This window comes from Cebus imitator, unplaced genomic scaffold (assembly GCF_001604975.1).
Source record: "Cebus imitator isolate Cc_AM_T3 unplaced genomic scaffold, Cebus_imitator-1.0 Scaffold18, whole genome shotgun sequence".
Taxonomy (NCBI): domain Eukaryota; kingdom Metazoa; phylum Chordata; class Mammalia; order Primates; family Cebidae; genus Cebus; species Cebus imitator.
This window is the reverse complement of record NW_016107333.1, coordinates 16319898-16347054: the sequence shown is the minus strand read 5'-3', so window position 1 is coordinate 16347054 and position 27157 is coordinate 16319898. Positions and strand designations below refer to the sequence as shown.

Genomic DNA, 27157 nt, shown 5'->3' with positions numbered 1-27157 from the left:
AAAAAAAAAAAGACTGTGCATTGGGACTTTAATAACAATCAAGTAAATTTTAAAAGAATATATAGTAAGTTTAGGCCTCCATACCCACAATTCTTTATTATGTCAAGCTATTTTCTTTCCACAGAATTTCATTCCTATAATAAACATTTTATTCTTAAAAGGAAAGAATGAAATGATTTCCTTTGGATTTTACTACTGTAAAGAAAAATAAAGAGAAATGTGAAACAAAGTATACTTACTGATACAAATCCAAATACCAAGGCCGGCAAGAAAATGCAAACGAGGCTGGGCATAGTGGCTCACGCCTGTAATCCCAGCACTTTGGGAGGCCGAGGTGGGAGGATCACAACGTCAAGAAATCAAGATCATCCTGGCTAACATGGTGAAACCCCATTTCTACTAAAAAATACGAAAACTTAGCTGGGCTTGGTGGCATGAGCCTATAGTCCCAGCTACTCAGGAGGCTGAGGCAGGAGAATCACATCAACCCAGAAGGCAGAGATTGCAGTGAGCTGAGATCATGCCACTGCACTCCAGCCTGGGAGACAGTGTGAGACTCCATCTCAAAAAAAAAAAAAAAAAAAAAAAAAAAAAAAAAAAAAAAAAAAAAAAAAAAAAAAAAAAAGAAAGAAAGAAAGAAAGAAAATGCAAATGAACCCTTCATTTTCAAAATAACCTTCCCACAGAGGGTTCTAAGACAAACTGTCTGCCTCACCCACAGAAAAATATGAAAACACCAATGGGTTTCATCTACGCCCATGTGCATAATCTGAATGTATGCCCAAAGTAATGTGTTTAAAATACACACCAGATTTTAGGCATAATCATAGTGTTCCTTTGCTGGAATCATCATTAAATATGTTAAGAGTTCATCCTCCCTCTCACCTGAATTGCAGAATCATCAGAACTTGAAATAAGAGTTTTCTCATCAGCTGTGAACTGGATGTGCCGTACAGTTTTCTTGTGCCGAATCCTGGACTGGAAGATTCTATTGTTTACAGGTTCTAAAATCTTCAAAGCAGAAAAACACGAAAAATTAATATGAAGAAACTAAGCAACACATAGGCATTATGCCCCAAAGATATTAAACTAAAATGAGACTAGAGGTTACACAATTTCCATCTGGTACTTTCAGCCTAACTAAAAACAAGTGAATGTCACATATTATGCACACATGTATGCATACATGCAAACACACTACATCCTAAAATCAAACACTTACTGCAATCATCAGGCAGCAGTAGGAACTAGTGGTCCTTCTAAGTACTCAATTAACCACTTCATCAAACAAGTGGCTATCTGGGCTCTCCCTCCAAAAAAAAAAAAAAGACATTTAAGACGGATAAGAGAGACGAAAGAAAGTAAGTCCTGGATGAGAAGCCAAATTCTTTATAAAACAATATAAACAAAGAAAGATAAAAGATGATGAGGGAGACAGGTAAAGGAAAAGAGGATATGAGAAGGCTCGCCATATCATATCCTCACCATATATGATGGGTAGTGAAATGAGGATGCTTAAGAGGGCCAAAGAGTAATAATATTCCAAATAAAACTAGTAACGAACTCAAAAGAAAATGACTATGTCAAAAAAGGATTTCAAATGAACTCGTACCAAAAAACAAAACGAGAAGAAATACTTTTCATTGACCAAACAAAAATGTACTCAAGAAAGCCTAAGGAAAATACAGATGATGCTAAAACAGGAGATTCCAGAAACTCAGACCTAACCCACAGGTCTAGAAGAAAAGCCCCTTGAAAACAAAGGGGAATCATGTTAATGGGAACCTTCATAAATGGGCAGAATGGACAACCTCACAAACCCTATGAGGCCAGGGCAGGATAGCATAATCGTTGAGCACATAGCCTCAGAGATCTGGATTTGAATCCTAGCTCTGCCGCTTACTGATTTTATGAAAATCATGGAAATAAGAGTTTAGACATCTTTAAAATAAAAATAACAATACCTAACATCCAAGATGTTATAAGAATTCAATGACAGCATCTAGCACAGTAAATAGTTAATAAATGGTAGTTGCTATTATTTGATGATATGAGGCCGCACCATATGAAATGCCATTTTATAGGTAAATATTGGTAATTTCATATGGTTCATTATGTATTATTTATCTTATTTGATGACTCTGAGGGAACTAACAATGTGGATGAAGCACATATGTATGTTGTGAGTTTATTTTTAAACTATCTAACAGACTTATTTTAAGATATTTAGATGGTAAAAATGAAAAGAATGTGGTGCTGACTTGCCATCAAGGTAAAGAGGAAAGGGAAACCAAGATTCTTTAAGAATAAATAATAATACACAACAGTTTGAGAGATGAGCCTGAGAGGGAAGTCTAAGGTTCATTTGTAAACGTATAATTATCCCTTGCTTAAGAAATACATATCTGTGATGTACTTTCTCAGAATAGTACATATCTTAACAAACAGTAAATAAATTTTTCACAATAAAGAAGAGAAAACAAAGCCTAAACTCTCAATCCATGACACATGGGCCATGGCAAATATATAAGAGCATTGAGATCACTAAATGCTTCCTTCTTCACTTTATGTCTATGCATATAGTCTCCTCTCTGTGGGGCAATATGGACTGGAGAATATTTGTGTAATTCCTTATGAAAATGAATCCAAAGTAAAATAACTGTGGCCAGTGCCATTATTAATTGGTTAAAAAATAATTCCCAGATACCTGGTGAGAAAATGTGAGAGAAGGAATCAATGTTTTTGAAAAATCATTATAAAGCTAGAGAAAAATGTGCTTTTGTGATGAATTTCACTTGTGATAAAGCCAATATTTTTATCTAAAATAACTTTTATTAAACTATAATTTTTGCCTTACAAAGTGTCTCCATTTTTACTTATTTGGTCTTGTTAGATAAATTAAGGATTTCAGGTGGTGAACTGAGGTACTTATGCCACCAAAAGTAGAACAGCAAGGATTGGTGGAGTAGGCAAGCACAGGCAGCCCTGTACCCATATTCCTAATGAGTCTTACCAGTACCAAAATGGAACCAACTTATACCCTAAATGGCTGGGCTTCTAAGAAAAGGAGGAAAAAAAATGCTCTTTGCATAGTCACTGAATCTTGATAGACAGTGTTTGATATATGTGGAGAACAGCAAAACAACTAGGTAGAATAAGGGACAGAAGAACACAAAAAGTATGAGAAACAGTAATAAAGGAAATCTGAAAAATATACAGCCAACTGGGTAAGATGATTTTTAGTCTAACAGAACAATGACTAATAGATAACAGAAAGATCTGTTTAGTATAAAAGTGTACAATAGGTGGGGCATGGTTGCTCACACCTGTAATCTCTGCATTCTGGGTGGCTGGCCAAAATGGGCAGATCACTTGAGCCCGAGAGTTTAAGGCCAGCCTGGGCAACATAATGAAACCTCCATCTCAACAAAAAAGGAAAAATTAGCTGGGTGTGGTGGTGCATACCTGAAGTCCCAGTTACTCAGGAGGCTGTGTGGGGAGGATTGCTTGAGCCTGGGGGGCAAAGGTTGCAGTGAGCCAAGATTATGCCACTACACTCTAGCCTGGGCAACAATGTAAGATCCTGTCTTAAAAAAAAAAAAAAAAAAAACAGCCACAACAAAACAACAAACAAAAACAAGAATAGTGCCTAGCAAATAATAAAAAAAAAAAAAAGGATACAATCCTAACACTCTGGGAGGCTGAGGCAGGACAATCACTTAAACCCAGGAGTTTGAGACCAGCCTGGGCAACATAGGGGACCCCATATCTACAAAAAAATAAGAAATTAGTTGGGTGTGGTGGTGTACACCTATAGTCCTAGCTACTCAGGAGGCTTAAGTGGGAGAATCACTTAAGCTCTGAAAGTCAAGGCTGTTGTGATCTGTGATTGTGTCACTGCACTCAGCCTGGGTGACAGAGCAAGACCCCATTTCAAAAAAAAAATTCTTAAATAAAAAATAAAAATAAAAGTGCACAATGCCAGACATATAATTAATTTTAATTAACTAATTCTACTGTGCAGAAAGATTCTGAAGAATAGCACTGAATACCTCAATGGCTCCATTTTCGTCTCCAAATGCAATGTACTGAAGATGTGGACTTAAGCAACAGCAGCTAACTTGAGCTTCAGTCAGGTAATCAATCTGACCTGTTTTTCCATTAATGAGCTAATGAAAAATGAGACAAAATCAGTTATTAGGCTGTAAGAGCAGTTTTTGTTCTTTAGAACAAAGGCTTCAATTGAAAAAAATAAAACACAGAAGATAACCAACAAGAGCTCTCAAGGGAACAACAAAGCCATATCTTAGTCTCAGCAGCTGCATTTAGCACTTCACACTTTCATTTCATTCCACTTTGGTGGTTCAAATACATTGTCATAAAATAAAACGAGCATTAAAAGGTTTTAAAAGCAGCTGCTGCACCCACCACCTGAGACACGTCTGTCTGATTTGTAATCCCACAGCTAGCTCCACACCGTTTTCCATTTCTTCACAAAGCCCACTTTTAATAGAGCTATCATTTGTTAAAATATACTTTTCTGATATATTTCAAGACTGTTGGTCAAACAAGACTGAGACAAATATAAAAAAACAAATCCAAAGTAAAATGGGACTGATATCCTCCAAATCACTCACAAAACAGTGTAAACTAAGATTCCTTGGAGTGGGGGGAGTGAGGACACTGGAGAGGAACTTGAGCATAATTTGCGTGGCTGGAATTACAATGCTTAAACAAAGATTACCTAATTTCATAATCTGTACCAATGCTTAAATCCCATGAATTGTGATGCCTTATCATTCATCTAAAACATGTGACCTGGGAAAATATATCTAAAGCATAAATCAATTGTCAGATACCTCTCTCTAACTTAGTGTCATAACCTAAAACTCTTGAATTATTTTTCAACATGAAATAAGCAGTAATTTGTTTCTGGTACAAAGATTACAGGGTCAATCAATAACAGGTGGCTTTTCCTTAACAGTATTCTGCCTAGCACATTTTAATCTATTAGTTATTCAAAATGAAAACTGAACTACGAAAAGCTGAACATCTTCCTTCTCTCAAAAATTAATTTCAACAGCTCTTTTTAAGTAGTAACTAAAAAAGTTTTATTTACTTAAATGAAACTATTAAGTTTATCCTCTAAACTCTCCTACAACCACTGACAGAATGATACCTTTTCAGATAGATGGCTTTTTTAAGTCTCACAGTTACAACAGTCATTAAAGAAAGGTTGCACAAATTTAATAAAGGAAATACACACATGAGGACACTAAATTTGACAAGAAAACTGGAGTGGAAATATCCCAAGTGGAAGCAGCTTTATAAAAAACAGTTAATGAGAAATTCACATTGAATTCCACATCCCAATTCACCACAGAAGTACTGTGCATTACGAGCTCCTAATCAACATATTGAGAACAACAGTAAAACTTGTAAATACAAAGCAAGCCATATTCAGAGGTGTTTTACAGCTTGATTTTGACACCCACAGTAAACAAGAAGTTATCACATACCAGGTAATTTACTTTCAGATATCTACTCCTGAATTTGGATTCTACTTTGACCCTGTAACTAGCTCAGAGACTGTGAAGATAAAAAGGACATTACAAACTGAGGCTCAAAGAGTTGATACAATTTATTTGACATCACAGAACTAGTTGATAAAGAAGTCTGAACTTGCACCTGTGTCACCTTAGTGAAAAGTCACTATTCTCTCCATTACACCAAGCTGAGCTCTACAGCTTTACAACTTATTAAGATTTGAGATGGGCATGGCAGCTCTCGCCTATAAACCCAGCATTCTCATTCTAGAAGGCTGAGGCAGGAGGAGTACTTGAGGCCAGGAGTTTGAGAGCAGCCTGGTCAACATAGCGAGATGCTCCCATCACTATTAAAAAAAAAAAATTTTTTTTTTAAATGACAACTTATTAAGCTCTGTCCTACCCTCTGTCCATCTGTCTCAATTGTTTGCTTCCTCTCATACCTTCCACATACGTGCTTTACTGCTCTCGTCTTCTCTATTCTGTTCCTCTCTCTCCTCTCTAGCTCAACATCACTACCTCGTTTCATTCTCTAACACACATTTATGCTCCCTATTTTTCAATAAGCAAATCAAGAAAAATCAAATGAAAAGATGGAATAAGATTATGGTATCACTGCCAAAACCTTTACCTAGAAGTTAATAAAGCACTTATAAAACCCATATGGAAAAAGTTAATTCAAGCTGCATTCGTGCTCTTAAAGAGCTAATGAAAGGTCCTAAACATATTATGAGAAAATAGTTCCGTCTCTACTAAAAATACAAAAAAAAAAAAAAAAAATTGGGTTGGGCGTGGTGGCTCACACCTGTAATCTCAGCTCTTTGAGAGGCCAAGCTGGGCGGATCACCTGAGGTCAGGAGTTCAAGACCAGCCAGGCCAACATGGCAAAATCCTGTCTCTACAAAAATTAAAAAAATTAGCGGGCATGGTAGCACACGCCTGTAGTCCCAGCTACTTGGGAGGCTGAGGCATGAGAATCTCTTGAACCCAGGAGGCAGAGGCTGCAGTGAGCCAAGATCATGCCACTGCACTCCAGGCTGGGCAACAGAGAGAGACTTTCTCAGAAGAAAAACAAAAAGAAAGAATATAGTTTATAGGATCATTAGCCCTCACTATGAAAGGGTTTTTGTCCTTCTCAATCCTATGTCTCTAAGGATCACTGGCCCTCATATGAAAGGGTTTCTAGCCTTCTCAATCCTATGTCTCAGGGAATCCTCAGGTCAAGGGAGAATGTCTCACTAGTTCACACAAAAGCCATACCACTTCCGGCCCTTATTATCTGGCTGCTTGCTCTTACCACCTCTCTCAGCCATAAGTCACAGTCATATGCTGTCAGCTCCACATGCTGACACCTCCTTCAATGGCCCACACTCTGCTGTTCTACTTGGGCTGACCAACATATAGGCAGCCTCTTGTATTGGATCTTCCATGAGGCATCTGCTTTCTCTTGCTGCCACTATCTACAATGCTATCACTACTTCCAGGACATCTCTATCAATGCAATGATACTTTATTTAGTCCACCAGCACAGTGGTGCCAACCTGCTCTTGAACTCCAGTGCTCCTAAAGGCATCTGCTCTTAGGGCATCTGTTTGCCACCACTCTGAGCTCCTGAATACCATTCCTCTGCCAATGGTTTTTTGGTACTCCTTTTCTCTTCAGCTAGTTGACAAATGTCTTCCTCTCATGTATCCCACTCTTTGTTGGGAAGGAGAGGGAGAACAGGCTAGAGTAGTGCTGTTTGAATCCCTAAGCAATATAGTTCTTTCAATTTTACTACACAACCCTTTCCTCCTCAAAGACCAAAATAAGCATTCAATAAATATTTACTGAACAAATGTGCGTGTAAATGAATCAGCAGGTATACTTCAGTATGTAAAGTCCAGCTCTTTTCACCTCAGTTCCAATGAATCAGATTCCTTCCTCACCTAAAGTGACTTCTGTTCTTTCAAAGACCTTGGAATCCTTCCCTTTTAAAAATGCTTCCATATGCTCATCCCCCTTGCACACTCCATCAGACATGTCTGAATCACTCTTGTAGACAACATGAGTTTATCCTCATGGTATTCTTAGACTCCATGCAAATCAAAGAATGTGATCATAGATATCAACAGAAGAGCAGTGACGTGAGGTATTATCTAAATTAATTCTAAATATAAGCATATCTGAGCCTCAGTTCAAGACCTATATATATTTATTCAATGCCTACTGGGCACCTGTTAATTATATTTGATCCCAAATCCAAAAACAAGAAAAACTATGAATAGAAAGCTCAACCAAAACAATTTTTCCAATTATTTTCTAAAATATACTCACTTGCAGACGTTTTATATGGTCAACTGCAAGGACCATCACTTCATTTTCTTGAAACACAACATCTACTTCTTGCTTTAACATTATAGCAGAGTTCTTACATACTTTCTTTGTCTCCCAGAGCTAATTAAGAGATATATAAATTATCATTCCATCTTTGAAATAATGTAAGTCTTCATCTTAAAGCAAGAGACAAACTATGTTTCACATAAAACACTTATGATGCTAGAAATGTTTCAATATTAGATTATAATCCAACAATAAATATTTATTAACACAATCTATGGTAAGATGCAGTTAGTATTAAGAGTTATGGGCTCCAGAGCCAAAATTCCTCAGTACGAACTCTAGTTCTACCTAAAGTTGTAACTTCAGGCAGGTTGCTTAACCCAGTGTTACTCAAAGATAAGGATCTCCTGCTGGTTCTCAAACTGTTTGATACCAATCCAGAAGATAAGAAATTTGGGCCAGGTCCAGTGGCTCACAGCTGTAATCCCAGCACTTTGGGAGGCCAAGGTGGGTGGATCATTGAAGTCAGGAGTTCAAGACCAGCCTGACCAACATGGCAAAACTCCATCTCTACCAAAAATACAAAAATTAGCCAGCCATGGTAGTGTGCGCCTGTACCCAAGTACTCAGGAGGCTGAGACAGGAGGATTGCTTGAACCCTGGAGACAGAGGTTGCAGTGAGCTGAGATCGCGCTACTGCACTCCAGCCTGGGCAACAGGGCAAGACTCCATCTCAAAAAAGTTTGTACCAGAATGTAAATCATCTACATCACTAAACCCATTGTAACTGTGCTTAGTGATGCAGCTTATTTCATTTCAACAAGACTTTCCTGATGGAGAAAGCAGTGTGTTTATTTATATTCTGGCTCGAGCTCATTAAGACTGGCATGTTAAGTACCACTGACCTTTCTCAGCCTTTCTGTGCCTGTTTCCTCATCGCAAAAGGGACTATTGTTAGAATTAGTAAATTTATATATATGTATATATATATATATGCACACACACACATATATATACACATACATATACATATATATACACACACACACACACATATATATATATACACACACATACAGTACTTTGCATAACGTCTTGAATATAGTAAGTACTAAATGAATTTTGGCCATAATTTATATATAATGCTATAATCGCATGCTATGGGGACCAGCCAGGGTTCCTGGCCTTAAAGAGGTTATAATATAAGATGTGTCAGTAATCAGAGGAGCAGTAGAATATTGGAAATAAGGAGTAAATCATATATGTATTTAAATTCAAGTCAAAATTTGATAAGCACCACTAGAAAATGACACAGAATTAGATGGCACTAAGAGAGACATTCTCCCCAAATCCAGAAGGCTTGAGGGAACTTATAGGATGGTTAGGATTTCAACAAACAAAAATAAAGGTAATTAGGGCATTCCAAATAAAAGAAACCACTTAAGGAGAAGCACAGAAGCAGGGAACTAGAGGGTGTTTGGGAAAATGTGAGCAGTCCAGTGTTGGTTCCCTGTAGGAATAAATTGGAAGACAGACTGGAGCAGAATTAGGCCATGCTGTGGAAAAGCTTAATGGCAGACACAGAAGTATACATTTACTTTGATAGACAAGGGAGCCACTATCTATTTTGAGCAAAAATGACATGACTACATTGTACACGAAAAAAAGTATCTTAGAAGCTGCAAAAAGCAAGAAAGAAGACTTGTGGAAGAGACTAATACAACAAGAGAAGTAACAGGTAACAAAGACCTGAACTTGGGATGCAGAAATGGAAAGGCAGAGATAATGATAGAAAGTAGAAAGGTAGACTCTCTTAGAATTGGCAAGTAATTGGATGTAGGAATTCAAGGTAAAGGAAAGAGTCAAAAATTATTCTGAATAATCAAATGCAGTATTTTAAGTTAACCAAAATACAGTTTAATCATTGAACTTCCCACAGTACCTGGCCCATGGTAATCCTCAATGAACATGTAGTGAATGAAGGAGACTGTTACAGTCCATATAATAGCACTTTTCCAGGGTGACTATGAATATAGTAGTTTCCTATTTTGCTTACCTCAATGCTGCCCATCAATTTCTTAGTTTGTAGGAGGTTTAGCTCACCATCAGTAAATGTTCAAAATGAAAATCTCAATATTTCTCACCCTGATTGTCTGGTCATCAGAAGATGTCAAAAATGATGATCCATCAGGAGAAAACATCACACCATGAACCCAACTTAAATGTCCTCTGCAGTCAGCCACCTTTGAACATGAGTCTATATTCCACAACTACAGAATAAACACAGCATACAGGAAATCACCTACATAAGCATGTTTAAGATAGCAAAAATATTGAAAACAGCAAGAATGAGCCAGTAATACCATGTCAATGAATACTGCTCAAAAACACACTATCAAAACTACAAAATGTACAGGAGGCTGAGGCAGGGGAATCGCTTAAACCCAGGAGGCAGAGGTTGCAGTGAGCCAAGGCTGCACCATTGCACTCCAGCCTGGTGACAGAGTAAAACTCCGTCTCAAAAAAGAAAAAAAAAAACTACAAAATGTCTTAAGCAGACAATTATTTAGTACATCATTAATTTTTATAGCAAAATACTAGGAACCTAAATATCCATCAACAGGGAAACAACTGAATAAACTACATTAATCACATAATGGAATACCATGTAGCCATTAAAAAGAATGAGAAAAACACCTTGATGATGACAAATCTCCAGGATACATTGTTAACAGAAAAAAAAAAACAAAGTGCAAAGAGTATATATTATACAGTACTATCTTTCATATGAGATAGAAAAATGTGTACCAGAACATATAGAAGGATACAGATACTGATATATATGCATATAGATACCTGCTTATACATGCAAGAAATATTGGACAGTGAAGCCAAAAACAAAATAGTTACATATTGGGTCAAAGAAGGAGGGAAAGAAAGGTGAAGGGATAGGGATGAAAGCATGACTTCTCTGAATATAACTCATTATAAAACTTTGACTTTGGAATCATGAAAATATTTTATCACTTTAAAAAATCAATCCAAAAAATAATAGGATGATCATATGCAGCTTCCATATTCAATTATTTTCCACTAACACTGTCAACCAACCTTCATTTCAACTGACTGTAAAACCTACAATAAATGAACACAATAATTGTAACATGTACACATTTATCTTGTTATTCATGCTTATTACCATGTCTACCAGCAGCCTGGTATTTTGTCCTGGGTTCTGCTATAAATTACTCTAATATATTCAAGTCTAATGAAGTACCATATGTGACTGAGTTCCTCTCATTACACTTTAAATTACAGACCTACTTTATCATTTCAGAACTAGCATGGACAAAACAAGTACCTCATCATAGGCCCAGTGACTGATTTTCATTCAGTGAGTTCTATGGTTATGAACTAATTATATGAAATTTTATCTGCCTTATCTCTAGAGTCCACGCTGGGACATACAGCGCTAAAGGCCAAAAATGAAAGTGGTTCCACAACCAAAAATCTCTCTTGAGAAACTGGAAATCTCCTTTGAGAATCCTCCCCTCTCTTCCCACTTTGTTCTCCCCATCTCTCTCCGATCATTTCTTTGTCACTCAGAGCCTCCAGAACTGAGTCCCTTCATTTCAAGAAGGAAGACACTGTTTCATTGTTTCCTAGAGATTGCTCAGGATCGTAGAGGGTAAGGACTTTAGAATTGGCATTAAAGGCTGAAAGAGGGGTTGCTATTTTACTGTTTCTAAAAATCCTAACCAACACTCCACATTTACCTTGAGGATCTACACATAAGGTTTAAGATCTCCTAGCAGATCTGAAACCCAATTAATCTCAGCACTTTGAGAGGCTGAGACAGGCAGATCACTTGAGGTCAAGAGTTCAAGACCAGCCTGGCCAACATGGCGAAACCCCATCTACTAAAAATACCAAAAAAATTAGCCAGGCATGGGGGCCAGGGGTGGTAGCTCACACCTGTAATCCCAGCACTTTGGGAGGCTGAGGCGGGTGGATCACAAGGTCAGGAGATCAAGATCATCCTGGCCAACATGGTGAAACCCCGTCTCTACTAAAAATAGCTGGGCATGGTGGTGGACACCTGTAATCCCAGGTACTCGGGAGGCTGAGGCAGGAGAATCGCTTGAACCAGGGAGTCGGAGGTTGCAGTGAGCCAAGATCTCACCACTGAACTCCAGACTGGTAACAGAGCAAGACTCTGTCTCAAAGAGTAAAAAAAAAATTAGTCAGGCGTGCTGACAGGTACCTGTAATCCCAGCTACTTGGAAGGCTAAGGCAAGATAATAGCTTGAACCCAGGAGGTGGAGGTTGCAGTGAGCCAGATCATGCCACTACACTCCAGCCTGAGTGACAGATCAAGACTCTGTCTCAAAAACAAAACAAAACATTTCCAATCAAAGCCTCTGCCCAAGAAAACAATGCCCACAGGACCCTACTTCCTGCCGTTTTAGACAGGACTAGAACTTTTTTATACTCCCTGCCCCTGTGTACATGGGAAGGTTCTCAGCAGGGAAGTTCTTCAGTGTCACATGCACTGCTGCACTTAGAATTAGGAGAAGCCTATGGAGCTCATGCCCTCACTCTCACCTATTCCTCCACGTTGAAGGGCTATAGCTTAGAAACTCACCCCCAATACCTTCACAGTAATGGGCAAGGCTGGCAAACTCACTAAAATTTGCTAAATAAGCACAGAACACTGAAGAAGTGCTTATAGTCATCACAGCTCCCTTGATGAAGAGCCTGTAAACCAAGTGAACTTCCCTATTTTCCAGGTAAAGGCCCAAACCCATCTTCTTGGAACTGTGATCTCAAGGGGTTTCAAACTACCTGGTGGTAAAAACCAACCGAAGGAATGAAAAGTAAGAAAACTTGGAAAAACGAATCCATCTTTGGTCACATTGATACACTTGTAATCCCAGCATTTTGGGAGGCCATGGAGGGAGTACTGTTTGAGGCCAAGAGTTCCAGACAAGCCTGGGCAACACAGTGAGACCCCCATCTCTATTCAAAAGCAAAAATAAAAAAGTATTAATCCATCCTTGAAGGAAAAAAAACCTATTTTATGAAAAAATTAATACAACAATTCACTAGGTGGAATTCTTCCAGGGCCAGCTAGGTATACACTCTGAACATAAAATTTAACAAGTACAAAATGATAAACAAGTAATTTATATGAGTTATTTTATTCATGAGTGCCTGGCAATGAACACCCTATCTTATCCTACTCAATGATCTAAGAAATCTGAACTGGACTCATCTCTCACCACTTCTTTTAAGAAGAAAAGAATCTGTGCCTATACTGCTTAAGAAATACCTAGACTGGATGAGAGATGTCATGTATCATGACCAGGAGTCATTCCATTGTTTTCCCAGTTCCTGGTACACATTAGGCATTCAGAAAATGGTTGCTGAATTGCCTGTCATACTGTCAAATCAAGTCTTTAATCACTGTTAAATTAATAAAGCTGGTTATGTGGTTTAATATCCCAAAGTTAGAGGTCATTAGGCTATAAAGAAAACACTCTATAATTTCTCAAACAAGGCTCTTCAGCAGTTAATGGTTTAAGCTGCCCATTCTGTCATCCTTTGATCTCTGGAAACCCAGACTTCACAGAATAAATTCAACTACTCACCTCTACACAGTACTGGGACAAAGCCACCACTGCCAAATGGTTTTGTGGGGAGAAGTCACAGTACTGGATGGTGCTGTGATGGCCCATGTGGATTTCTCCCAATAGGTCATTGGTATGAATGTCAAAAAGCTGTCAACATAAATAGAGGTATCTATGAAGGTAAAATATGTTAAGAGATAAGATATATCAATATGCTCCTATTTCAAATATAAAAGTCCTGGGAAAAAAATGACAATTACTGATAACTGGCATAATTATTGACAGTCATAAATAAAATATGGATCAATATACATATACTTTAAAAATACTGCTGATCTTAAAACATATTTTCTGTAAAGGAAAATTCGTCACAGATGAGCTCTCAAGCTAGCCTAAAGAGAAATAAAAGCTTTGTGAATAAATGAATAGACTGGCCCAATTAACATATACAGAGTAGTTCTCCCTAATGCTTGTTTATTCAAAAGAGAAAATGAATACTCATAAATGAAGATGATCAAAATAATATAGAACAGAAGTTTGCTCAAATGAAATTAGCTCATTGATTTCTATTTCTTGCTAGAACTACCAAATTGCTCCATTATAACTAATGATTTTCCTGTTTTTGAACCCCAAAAAGCTACTTTTGAGTAATCCAAGTTTCTTCTTTTTTTTTTTGAGACAGAGTCTTGCTCTGTCACCCAGGTTGTAGTGCAGTGGCACGATCTTGGCTCATGGCATCCTCTGCTGCCAGGGTTCAAGTGATTCCCCTGCCTCAGCCTCCTGAGTAACTGGGACTACAAGCACGCGCCACCATGCCCAGCTAATTTTTTTGTATTTTAGTAGAGATGGGGTTTTACCATGTTGGCCAGGATGGTCTCAATCTCCTGACCTCATGATCCGCCCACCTCGGCCTCCCAAAGTGCTGGGATTACAGGCGTGAGCCACCGCGCCTGGCCAGTTTCTTCAATTTTTAAGACTTACAAATGCTGAATATACTCTTCCAAAGTTTTTGCCAAATAAGATGATTTAAATGTACTACATATATTGATACAGTATAGTGATTTAAGATCAAGACATAGACCTTAGGAAGAAACAAAAAAGCTTCCAGTGGGAGCTATTAAAATGTTTAGTGAATGCATAGTCCCGGCAAGCATGCATATATGGTAGGCAGCATGGCACTGGAGGCTAAAAACACAGGGTGGGAAATCAGATTTAAAATGCTTCCCAGGACAGGTCATTTCTTAAAAAATTAGTGACTGACAGTGATTGAGCAAACTTGGCAAATATGGAATAGGCAGTCGTCCCAATTATGGAATAGTAGAAGAAAAAAGACCTAATAATAGGAGTAGACTCACATAGGAATTGGAAAGAAGAGGAGGAGGAAGGAGAGACCAAAGAGCAAGCAATCAGGATTTACGTGCAGTTAAGGATCACCTTTGGGTAGCTTTCTTTTAGCATGGTAAAATAGGGAGCTGCTGTACAGATTATTAAAACAAGGCATTTCATGCAATATAAAATTATTTTGCTCTCTCATTAGAACAGACGTCTTAAAATCTTTTTAAAAAACTATCTTTTGCTCAACATCATTGGTAACTGGGAAAATTCAAATCAAATCCACAAGGAGAAACCACTTCACACCTCCTTGGATGGGTATAATTTTAAAAATGAACAATAACAAATTTTATCAAGATATGGAGAAATTGGAACCCTCATACGTTGCTAGTGGGAATGTAAAATGGTGCAGCTGCTGTGGAAAAATCTAGTGGTTCCCCAGAAAGCTAAATAAAGAATTACCATATGACCCAGTAATTCCACTCTTGGGTATACATACAAGGCTCAAACAGATACTTGTACAGCATTATTACAATAGCCAAAAGATGGAAACAAATCAAGTGTCCATCAACAAATGAATGGATAAACAAAATGTGATATACTTATACAATGGAATATTACTCAGTCATAAGAAGGAATATAGTTCTGATACATGCTACAACATGAACCTTGAAAACATTTCCCTCATTGAAATGATTCAGACACAAAAGGACTGATATTATATAATTCCACTTATATGAAATACATAGATTAGGCAAATTCCCAGATTACATTAGCGGTTACCAAGGTCTAACAAGAGAGGGGAAAGAGGAGTTATTACTTCATGGTTACAAAGTTTCTGTTTAGGGTAATGAAAAAGTTTTGGAAATATATAGTGGTGATGGTTACCCAGCATTATGAATGTAATTAACGTCATTGAAATGTACATTTAAAAATTGTTAAAATGGCAAATTTTACATTATATGCATTTTACCACAATAAAAAGTTTTAATCTTCAACTCTGGCAAATGCAGTGGTTTTTTTTTAGTTCTTACAGATTTTTAAAACTTAAGATAAAAGGAGATATTTTTTCCTCTTAGTTTCTTGCTAAAGGGGTACAAACCCAGAAGGAACTAACATCCAAGGATCGCAGCACTAGATCAGTAACAATCATATGTATGATCCCTCAGTGAGTTTTTATATAACCATATTCTATATTTCAATTATGCTCTTTAAAAAGGTAATATCCCTTACTCAAGTCTTCTGAACTTACTATTAGACCAGAATGTAACTGAGCCATAAATTGGAAGATCTGGCTCTCCTAAACACAATGTAACTCTGAACGAATTATTTGGCTCCTCTGAACCTCATTTGCCTCATTATTATCATAGGGCTACTGTAACCCACTGCCTCTTGGATACTTATATCAAAATAAATTATACTGAGAGCACTCTGAACATCACGAATATAAGCTACTATTAGATGTGGGAAAGAAAAGAGAGGTATTTTCTTATTTACTTTTTTTCATATTTTCCTCAATTACTTTATAAAAATCTCACAATCTTGTTCAGTCGTTGATGAGCATTTCTATCAGAGTCACCAAATCACAAAATTTTAGGTGTAAGAAAGCACTTTGAAAAATCTCCTAAACCAATGTAATCAAAATTGAAGGAAAAAAAAGAGTGATGTTGAAAGCATTCCATGTTTTAAATACACTTTAAATACATTTGAGGAACACTGGATTCAACAGCATAAATTGTACGATAGGACTTCCTGGGGCCCTGAACATGTTAGTTCACATCGTGTGCCTCTAATAGGGGAAAGCAATATAAAACATATTTCCCAAACTGTGTAACCATGGAGACTTTTCCTCACACGGCCATCCTAATCTCATGGAGTGCAGTTCCAAAGAACCATGACAGGTTAGGAAGACTGCCCAAAATCACACAGCTAGACTTTATTTTTATCAATAAACATTGTAAAATGCAAAAATAAACAGAAGTTTTAATTTTCTTTAAATCAGATTAAAGTTGGCTTTTTAAAAGTACTTACGAAGATTTTATTTTTCGCTGCCACCATTATCCTTGCACCATCAGCAGACCATGAACAACACTTCACTATCACTTCCATATCCTCTTGAGGGTCCTCTGAATTTAGGAAGAACTGTTTCACATTAATACTTTTCCTCTCGTTTGCTGATGTCACATCCCAAAGCTTCAAATTAAAGTAATAGAAAAAGTCTGTTTTACTCTAAAATCACACCTCTAGAATTCTGAATTAAATGCCACATAAACTTACTCACTTCACCTGACGAATTATTTTTACTTATGCATGACTTTTTGTAAGGCTTTTAAATTAAGATATCCAGTTTTGTTATCACGTTCTTAAAAAGAAAAAATTAGAAGCACTGCCCAAAATGCAAAACATAAAATTAAATAAAAAGTTAAGAGTCTTGCATGGTGTGGAGGCTAAAGATTAGATGTTGACAGTAAGGACGTAAGTGGAAGAAAGGCGGTGAGATGAAGAGACTCACAGCTTGCCACTGCTGCCCTCTGCTGTGCCAGAAATGAAGTGTGCTTCACAAACCTACCACATCTACCGCAGGAAGACTACACAGGACCCAGTCCAAGTCAGGTTGTAACCTAGCAGAGCATTCAGACACATAAGGAAGTCTCTGAAAACAGGGACAAGCAAGACTCCTTATGTGCTTGGCAGGGCTAGATAGGGCTATAAAACTAACTGGATCCTGAGGAATGAGATACAAAATACTGTAAACTTCACTCACTAGTAGGACCACTTGAATAGCACAAAAGACAAAAGCCTTTAAGAAGATCCACCTTCACTCCTTTGGGCAGCGTCTCAGACTCACAGAGTGATAATGACTGCCAGGCCCAAACCAAAGGTTGGCCATGGAGAAGGATGAGGGTGGAGGGAGAAAGCTGCTTCTCAAGCTTTAAGTCAGCTTCCAAAGCACAACTCCCAGGTAAAACCTAATTTGCCTGGCCAGGTACATTTTCAAATCTCTCTTGAATAAAAAGAAGTATTATATATACTAAGAAACATGGCCAAAACCAAAACTTTTCTCCTTGCAACAACTGTAGATAACCTGGGTAATACAAAAGAGACAGCAGGTACTAAAACAGCCTTCCCTGATACTAAAGAGAAAAAAAAAAAAAAACCATAAATGCCTAAAGCTTCAGTTACATCATCCAGAATATATGAGAAGCTAGTTTCCCTACTAATATGAAAATCAGACTGGGTACAGTGGCTTACACCTATAATCCCAGCATTTTGGAAAGCCAAGGTGGGAGGATCACTTGAGCCCAGGAGTTCAAGACCAGCCTGGGCAATACGGTAAGACCTCATCTGCTTTGTTTTTTGTTTTTGTTTTTTAATTTTTAAAAATTTTAAAAAACAAAATGAAAAGAAAAAGCAACTACTGCCTGAATTTTAAAAAGAAAAAGAAAAGTAGCACAATCCAATTGATTATACCTGCCTAAATTTCATCTGTTTCTGGCCCTGCCTTCGGCTTCTGTCCAAGCGGTGATGAAATCCCACATATTGAGAGACCACATAAACTAATACCAGCATTTCATTCTGAGCAAGTCACTGCACTATATCCAGGGTCCCTGTGCACTCCATGTCTTTGCATGGTTTAAATGGCAATTTTTAAATAGAACTCACATTTTAAAATAGTTCATTGACAGTAGGTACTGTTTTATAGGGTATCATGTTGATAAGCAGGCTTTTCAAGTGAGCCTGAAAAGCACATGCTTATCAACATGATACCCTATAAAACGCTTAAAAAGTTATAGAGCCATTTGGGGCAGGACATAATTTCACAGTTTTCATCCTCTCAAAAGGTAAAAGCTTTTAGGAGACCATGACCCTGAAATGCTGTTATCTAACAACACTTTGCAGGACCTCTACTTACTACCTGTTATTGAATCAGTGTGAAACAAACCTATGATACTGACTTAACAGCACTGTGGGAAAGCCACCACAAACACGGGCAGTTCTCACCAAGAGTGCAGTAGTGTCTGTCCCCTGCTGCGAGTGCTCTGTGCTCCACAGTCACATTTTGATACTCACACATGAATAGAGAAATCAAAATCCTGTCCCTGTCAAATGAAGACTTTTTAAAAAGTGGCTGAGTTTGAAGAAGTCTTAGTTTGACTTGAAGTGACACAGCAAAGGTTTATCATCTTTAACACATTTATTAAACACTATGCTAGTCACTTGGAGACTATACAAATGAATCAGATACAGAGACTACCCTCAACGAATTTACAGGCCAGTAAGGGAAGTAAGACAAGCACATAAATGACTCAAACACAAAATATATCAGGTGTCATTTGAGAGGAAAAGGTACAGCACAGTGAGAAGGCTGTATTCAAGCTGAGGGCTTGAGGGAACACTTTGTACAGGAGGTAGCCACCTCACTCTACTCCCTGAGATTAGCCTACCTTATACCAACTTAAAGACAGACAAAATTTCAACATCAAAAAGACAGGGGAACACTCCAGGGCCTAGAGCCTATTTCATGGGATCAGCAAAAAGTAAAAAATTAGAAAACAAAGACAATGAAAAAAAAGGACAAGCTCAATCTGGTTGTAGGATCAGGTGTGTGAACCCTTCCCCAGAAGAGTCCTTATCTGCTCTCAGAGCACCATCTTCATACTTATCATTTTCATGGTTCATCTATTTACTTATGTTCTCCTCAACTTGATTCTGAAAAGTCAGGCCAGAAAGTATACTTTTTTCTTTTTTAGTGTTTAAAATCCAAATGCCTAGTACAGTATCTGGCACACGGTTAAGTATTCAATAAATGCATTTTAAGTAAAAAGACTGATTACTCCCAGCCGGATACAGTGGCTCACGCCTATAAGCACCTTGGGAGGCTGAGGTGAGGGGATCACTCGAGCCCAGGAGTCCGAGACTAGCCTGGGCAACATGGCGAAACCCCATCTCTAAAAACAAAGAAACAAAAAGAAAGATTACTCCCAAGTTTCAAGCACAGGTAAGTAGAGACAATAGTGTTGCTGAAAGAAATAGGTTCCGGTTTCAGGTGTTAAAGATGCAGAGAACACATACAGCTCTGCTATAGTTTGGAGATGGTTTATTTATCCCCACCCAAGGTCATGTTGAAATTTGATCCCCATTGTGGCAGTGTTGGGAAGTGGGGCTTGGTGGGAGGTGTCTGGGTCATGGGGGTAGATCCCTCATAAATAGATGAATGCCTTCTAATGCCTTCCCACTGGGGTGAGTTCTCTGGGAATGGATTCTCAAGAGCGCAGGTTGTTGAAAACAGTCTGGCTTCCTAGGTTTCACTATCTTCAATCTTCTCTTGCCATATAATCTGCACATGCCCACTTCCCTTCCCCTTTCCACCATGTGCGGAAGCAGCCCAAAGCCCTCATCAGGTGCAACTGTGCAATTGTGGAATTTTGAATCATGAGCCAAGCAAACCACTTTTCTTTATAAATTACCCAGTCTCAGGTATTGTGTTACAGCAAACGAAGAACAAAGACAATTTCTAAACTCTCCCAAACTCAGGTAAACAATAGTAATGGGAATTTTTCTCTCTAGGCATAATTCACAAGGTGAAAGAAAATGGAGAAAGAGACAGCAGCAACAAAATCGTCAAGTCTAGAGAGCAGAAAGGCAAGTAATAGGCAGATTCCTTGAAATTAAATTCTGACCTGCAGTGGGGAAAACCAAGCAGCCCAATCACCCCACAGAACTTCAAAAAGTCTCAGAAAGTGCTGGCGCCCAGCGCCTTCTGAAAAAGGTGAAGCTAAGTCAAGAGGAATCTTTAAAAGTCCATTGAAATCGCCTCCCTCCACTCTGCAATCCAGGGAGACTATATCCCTACTCTGGCAGAATACAAGGCTATTCCATACCAACACAGTTGATAGAAGGGTCACCTGAAAACAAGGAAGTTAAGAGAATGTCTGTTTTCTAAATGTTGAGATCTCTGTCTAGATATCATCTCAGAACTGGCCAGAGTCATAACCTACAAATAGGAGATTAAAATTTTTTCTAGCCAGGCATGGTGGTACACACCTATAATCCCAGCTACTCAGGAGGCTAAGGTGGGAGGATCACTTGAACCTAGGAGGTTGAGGCTACAGTGAGCTGCAATCACACCACTGCACTCCAGCACTCCAGCCTGTGTGACAGAGTAAGATCCTGTCTCAGAAAAAAAGGAGGGGAGGGGTGAGTGTGATGGCTCGTGCCTGTAATCCCAGCACTTTGGGAGGCCAAGGCGAGCAGATTTCCTGAGGTCAGGAGTTAAAGACTAGCCTAGTCAATATGGTGAAACCCTGTCTCTACTCAAAAATTAGCCAGGTGTGGTGGTGCACACCTGTAATCCCAGTTACTCAGGAGGCTGAGGCAGGAGAACTGCTTGAAGCCAAAAGGCAGAGGTTGTAGTGAGCCAAGATCGCGCCACTGCACTCCAGTAAAAAGAATCCCTAGGTTGATGGCAGGAAGATCCCAGGATGGCAGCTGGACTCTGGGAATAGTATTACCATAACCGATCAGAATGGAGCAAGATAGAACCCTCCAAAAATGTTATTTCCAAGGAAAGCCTTATAAAATACCTGGTAAGTCTGAATCATGTAAGGAGCAAGTTAACAAGAAAGAGTTTGAAGATAAGCACATTTAAAAACTTAAGCAAATGAAAAAACAAACTTATTACCCCCAGGAAAAACAGTAAGTGTTTAGTTACAACTAATTGTGATTAGTTACAATGATGTAAACCCTGAAAACTGTTCTAATCAAAATCAATGTACAAAAAACAGTTGGCCAGGCACAGCGGTTCAAATCTGTAAGCCCGGCACTTTGGGAGGCAAAGGCCAAAGGATCACTTGTGGTCAGGAGTTTGAGACCAGCCTGGACAACATAGTAAGACCTTCTTTCTGTTTAAGAAAAAAAAAATCAGTTGCATTTCTATACATCAATAAAATTCAAGCTAAGAGCCAAATCAAGAACACAATCCCATTTACAATAGCCACCCATAAAAAATAAAATACCCAGGAATACATCTAACCAAGGAAGTGAAAGATCTCTACAAGGAGAACTACAAAACACTGCTAAAAGAAGTCATACATGACGCAAACAAATGGAAAAACATTCATGCTCATGCCCTGGAAGAATCAATATCATTAACATGGCCATACTACCCAAAACAATCTACAGGTCCAACACTATTACTATCAAACTACCAATGTTATTTATCACAGATCTAGAAAAAAAATTCTAGAATTCATTTAGAATAAAAAAAAAAGCATCCAAATAACCAAAGCAATTCTAAGCAAAAAGAATGAAGCCAGAGGCATCACATTACCATACTTGGAAATCATACTACGAGACTACAACAACCAAAACTGCATGGCACTGGTAGAAAAACAGACACATAGACCAATGGAACAGGATAGAGAATCCAAAAATAAAGCTGCACACTCACAACTATCTGATCTTCAACCGTGTCAACAAAAATAAGCAACCAGGGAAAGACTCCCTCTTCAATAAATGGTGCTGGGATAACTGGCTAACCATTCACAGAAGAATGAAACTGCACCCTTATATTTCACCATATACAAAAATTAACCCAAGAGGGATTAAATATTTAGTTGTAAGACCTCAAGTTAAACCTAGCAAACACCATTCTGAATATCAACCTTGGCAAAGAATTTATGCCCAAGTCTTCAAAAGCAAATGCAACAGAAACAAAAATTGACAAGTGGGGCCTAATTAAACGAAAGAGATTCTGGACAGAAAAAGAAATTACCAACAGAATAAACAGACACCTTACAGAATGGGAGAAAATATTCACAAACTATGCATCTGACCCAAAATCTGTAAGGAACTTAAACAATTCAACAAGCAAAAACAACACGACTAAAAAGAGCAAAGGGCATGAGCAGACACTTCTCTACAAGCAGCCAACAAGCACATGGAAAAATGTTCCACATCACTAATCATCAGCAAAATGCAAATCAAAATCAGAGTGAGATATCACCATCTCACTCCAGTCAGAATGGTTATTATCAAAAAGTCAAAAAATGGCTAAGTGTGGAGGCTCATGCCTGTAGTCCCAGTATTTTGGAAGCTTCAGGTGGGAGGATCACTTAAGCTCACAGTTTGAGAACAGCCTGGGCAACAGGGCACAATCCCATCTCCATAAAATAAACAAACAAACAAAACATATATATGACTGTATATATGTATATACACTTACATATTTATGTATATTTGTGTATGTTTATATATTTATATTTATCTTATATATATATATATATATATATATTTTTTTTTTTTGGTCAAAAAATAAACGATGCCAGGGAGGCTGCAGAGAAAAGGGAACACTCATATACTGCTGGTGGGAATGTAAATGTGTTCAGTGACTGTGTAAAGCAGTTTGGAGATTTCTCAAAGAACTTAAAATAGAACTGCCAATCAACCCAGCAATCCCATTACTGGGTATACACCCAAAGGAAAATAAATCATTCTACCAAAAGACACATACACTTGTATATTCACTGCAACACTATTCACAATAGCAAAGACAGGGAATCAACGTAGGTGCCCAACAACGGAGGGCTAAATAAAGAAAATATGGTACATATACACCATGGGATACAACACAGCCATAAAAAAAAGAATAAAATCATGTTCTTTGTAGCAACATCGATGCAGTTGGAGGCCATTATCCTAAGAAAATTAATGCAGGAATAGAAAACCAAATACCACATGTTCTTGCTTATAAGGAAACACTGGGTGCACAAGGACATAAAAATAAGAACAATAAATGCCAGGGACTACTAGAGTTGGGGAGAGGGAGAATGAGGCACCTATTGGGTACTACGCTATGTGGATGACAGGACTGGTTGATGCTGAACCTCAGCATCAGCATCACGCAATATACTCATGTAGCAAAACTGCACATGTACCCACAAATCTAAATAAAAGTTGAATTTTTTTTTTAAATAATGAAACACAAAAAGTAGGAGCACAATAACTCTGAGGCATGGTATGTTACTTAAGTGACAACAACTAGCAGACAGGAATGAAGGGCACAAGCACATAAATGAGAGCTGCAGATGACATATCTAAAATGATGAGAGCTGAAGCCATGAGACTGAATGAACTGGGATGGAAGAGCAGTGATAGAGGTGGTAGCCAAGGTTAGATGCTGCAGGAACAGCTATATTTTAATGGTCAGGAGAAAGAGTTAATGAAGGGATCAGAGAGCTAAGAGGATAAAGAATAAAACACTGATGTCAAATGAGAAGAGTTTCCAAAAAAAAAAAAGAAAGAAAAAACTAGGTGGTCATTGGGAGGCTGACCAACAGTAATACAACAAAAATAGCCGGGCGCGGTGGCTCACGCCTGTAATCCCAGCACTTTGGGAGGCCGAGGCGGGTGGATCACGAGGTCAAGAGATTGAGACCATCCTGGTCAACATGGTGAAACCCCGTCTCTACTAAAACTACAAAAAATTAGCTGGGCATGGTGGCACGTGCCTGTAATCCCAGCTACTGAGGAGGCTGAGGCAGGAGAATTGCCTGAACCCAGGAGGCGGAGGTTGCGGTGAGCCGAGATCGCGCCATTGCACTCCAGCCTGGGTAACAAGAGCGAAACTCCGTCTCAAAAAAACAAAAACAAAAAAAATACAACAAAAATAGTAAGAATTAGATAAAGAAAAGTATCAGATTTCACACTAATCCAGAGGGCCTTAGACAACAAAAAAAAAAATTGAAACTGAAAATAAAACTGGATTTTACATTCTTCAAGGAAATACAGGAAGGAAGAAACCAGGGTAAAAAAGGGTTAAGCAGTAAGTGGGTAGTTGGGAAACAGAGGTAAGTAGAGATGACTTAAGAAGCCCAGTCATGGAGGGAAAAAGAAAAACAGAATGACAATTTTAAAGAATAATACAATCAAGGAAGAATCAAAGGCTTTTCAGTTTTTGCTTTTATAAACCTTGGAAAGGTCCAAGAACATTTGTAGGCTATGGGAAATAATCCAAAAAAGGAAGAAAAATCTAAAGAAGCAACATAGAGAGGAAACAATTAATGAAGCAAGGTGCCAGGGAAAGAAGGAAAGGAAGACACACAAGGTATAAGTACAAGACTTTTTGGACACTGTTATGAGAAAAAACAGAGGGAGCAGAGGCTTTTTGTGGCAATTTTTGAGGGGGCTTACAATGGGGACTCTTGGTGGATGGTTTCAATCCTTTGAATGGGTATGAAGTAAAATTATTGCCATAGAATAAAAGGGTTAGGGGTTTAAGAACAGCAGAAAAGGATTAAAACAGGTACTACAATGAAAAGGCAAAAAAGGGATGAACAGACTGTAACTCAGCAGCAAATAAGGCCAAGCTGGGCTGTACAACTTATATTTGTAGAACACATAAACGGCCTGGTTTTACAACTTTCTTGAACATTTGGCAACCTAATAATAATGGCAAAAATGCTAGGGATAAGGCAGTTTTCCCAGACTTGGAATTAGCAAAGGAGATAAGATGAAAGAAAAACTTAAAACATAAAATGCCTTCTTCTAAGTCTTTCACTGGGTAAAAAATAAAAAATAATAGGCTGACGAGATGAAAAGAGGGATGCCTAAACCCATCCACGGGCATTCTGAAAAACCTCCTATGACATAGATCATCTTAAAGGAAGAAGCAGACAGATATAGCATAGAAGCCAAAATCCATTTACCTGAATATTCTACCTAAGAATGCTCCCAGGACCCACTGACAGCTAGCTAAACTCTACAAAGTAGAATTTCACCCAGAAAGAGTTCCTAGATACCCTGGAGTAATCACACAAAAACAGTTATCTTCTATCAGCAAAGCAATATCAAAGATTCAACCAGAGTATCAGAATTAAGACAGTTTACCTTTCTTAGGAGTTATCAACTAGCATTACTAAATCTCCTTCCCTAGAGATTCTAACAAGTAAAATAGTGCCCAGGAGTGTTTAAGTATTTTCCTAGAAAAGGTGCATGTCAAGAAAATTTACTGAATACATGAGTACAATTCTGTACTATGAGTTACAAAGAAAGATATAATACAACAAAAAGATGACAAGTTCCCTGTGGATCATAAACCTATATTCAACCTTATCAAAGAAATAGAAGACACATGAAAATGACTGAACAGTACAACACATTTATAAGTAGAAATAAGAGAAACCAAGTAGTTTCTACCTATAGATATAGATAGATATATGTACTCAGAGCCAAATAGATAGATGTTATAAGAGAACACTTTCTGAAGAATGCTTTGCAGGCCAGGTGTGGTGGCTTGTGTCTGTGATCCCAGCACTTTGGGAGACCAGGGTGGGAGGATCGCTTGAGCTTAGGAGTTTGAGACCAACCTGAGTAACATAGGGAGGACCCATCTCCACAAAAATTAAACAAAATTAGCCAGGTGTGGTAGCACATGCCTGTAGTCCCAGCTACTCAGGAGGCTGAGACAGGAGGGTCACTTTAGTTAGCCCAGACCACTGCACTCCAGCCTGGATGACAAAGTAGACCCTGTCTCTCTCTCTCTCTCTCTCTCTCTCTCACACACACACACACACACACACACACTCTTTCTCTTTCTCTCTCTCTCTCTCTCCACACACCCTCCCACAAAAGGCTATGCATAAAGTTAAATTTTGAGGCACATTAAAAAATACAGCAAGTGAATCGAAGGCAAAAAAAATCCCAAGAAAAGCTACAGGGGCACACATAGGAAATATCCCAACAAACACAGGGACAATAGGTGAAATAAAACACCAAAAGTTACCTTGCCCAGAACAGACAATTAAGGTCTAGGGGTTAGAATAAATAAACTTGACAGGAAAGGAGGTGGCAGAATGATGGAAGATGAAGAACCCTAGAAGTGATCCCGATGAGTCTGCGTCAACTACAATTTACACTATAGCATAATTTATGTTGAAAATAGTGTCAGGGCTGGATGCAGTGGCTGACTCCTATAATCTCAGCACTTTGGGAGGCCAAGGTGGGCAGACTGTTGTAGCCCAGGAGTTTGAGACCAGCCTGAGAAACATGGGCAAAACCCCATCTCTACTAAAAATACAAAAAATTAGCTGGGCGTGGTAGCAGGCACTTGCAGTCCCAGCTACTCAGGAGGCTGAGGTGGGAGGATCATTTAAGCCTGTGGGGTAAAGACTGTGGTGGGCCATGATCATGCCACTGCACTCCAGCCTAGACAATAGAGTAAGGCCCTGTTTCCAAAAAAAGGAAGGAAAGAAGGGAGGGGAGGGGAGGGGGGAAAGGGAAAAGAAAGGAGAGGAGGGGAGGAGGGGAGGGGAAAGGGGAGAGGGAGGA

At 38.5% G+C, this 27157-nt stretch overlaps 1 protein-coding gene across 1 annotated transcript in view; it reads right to left on the bottom strand.

The window, feature by feature from the left end:
- APAF1 (apoptotic peptidase activating factor 1) overlaps positions 1-27157 on the bottom strand; it is a 92087-nt gene that overhangs the window by 22224 nt on the left and 42706 nt on the right. Inside the window, exons 17-22 of the mRNA XM_017510886.2 lie at positions 16862-17023; positions 13520-13648; positions 10013-10138; positions 7863-7982; positions 4053-4169; positions 886-1011 (exon numbers count right to left, since the gene is read on the bottom strand). Of these exons, the coding sequence (XP_017366375.1) occupies positions 886-1011; positions 4053-4169; positions 7863-7982; positions 10013-10138; positions 13520-13648; positions 16862-17023 (780 nt within the window). The remainder of the gene's footprint in view (positions 1-885; positions 1012-4052; positions 4170-7862; positions 7983-10012; positions 10139-13519; positions 13649-16861; positions 17024-27157) is intronic.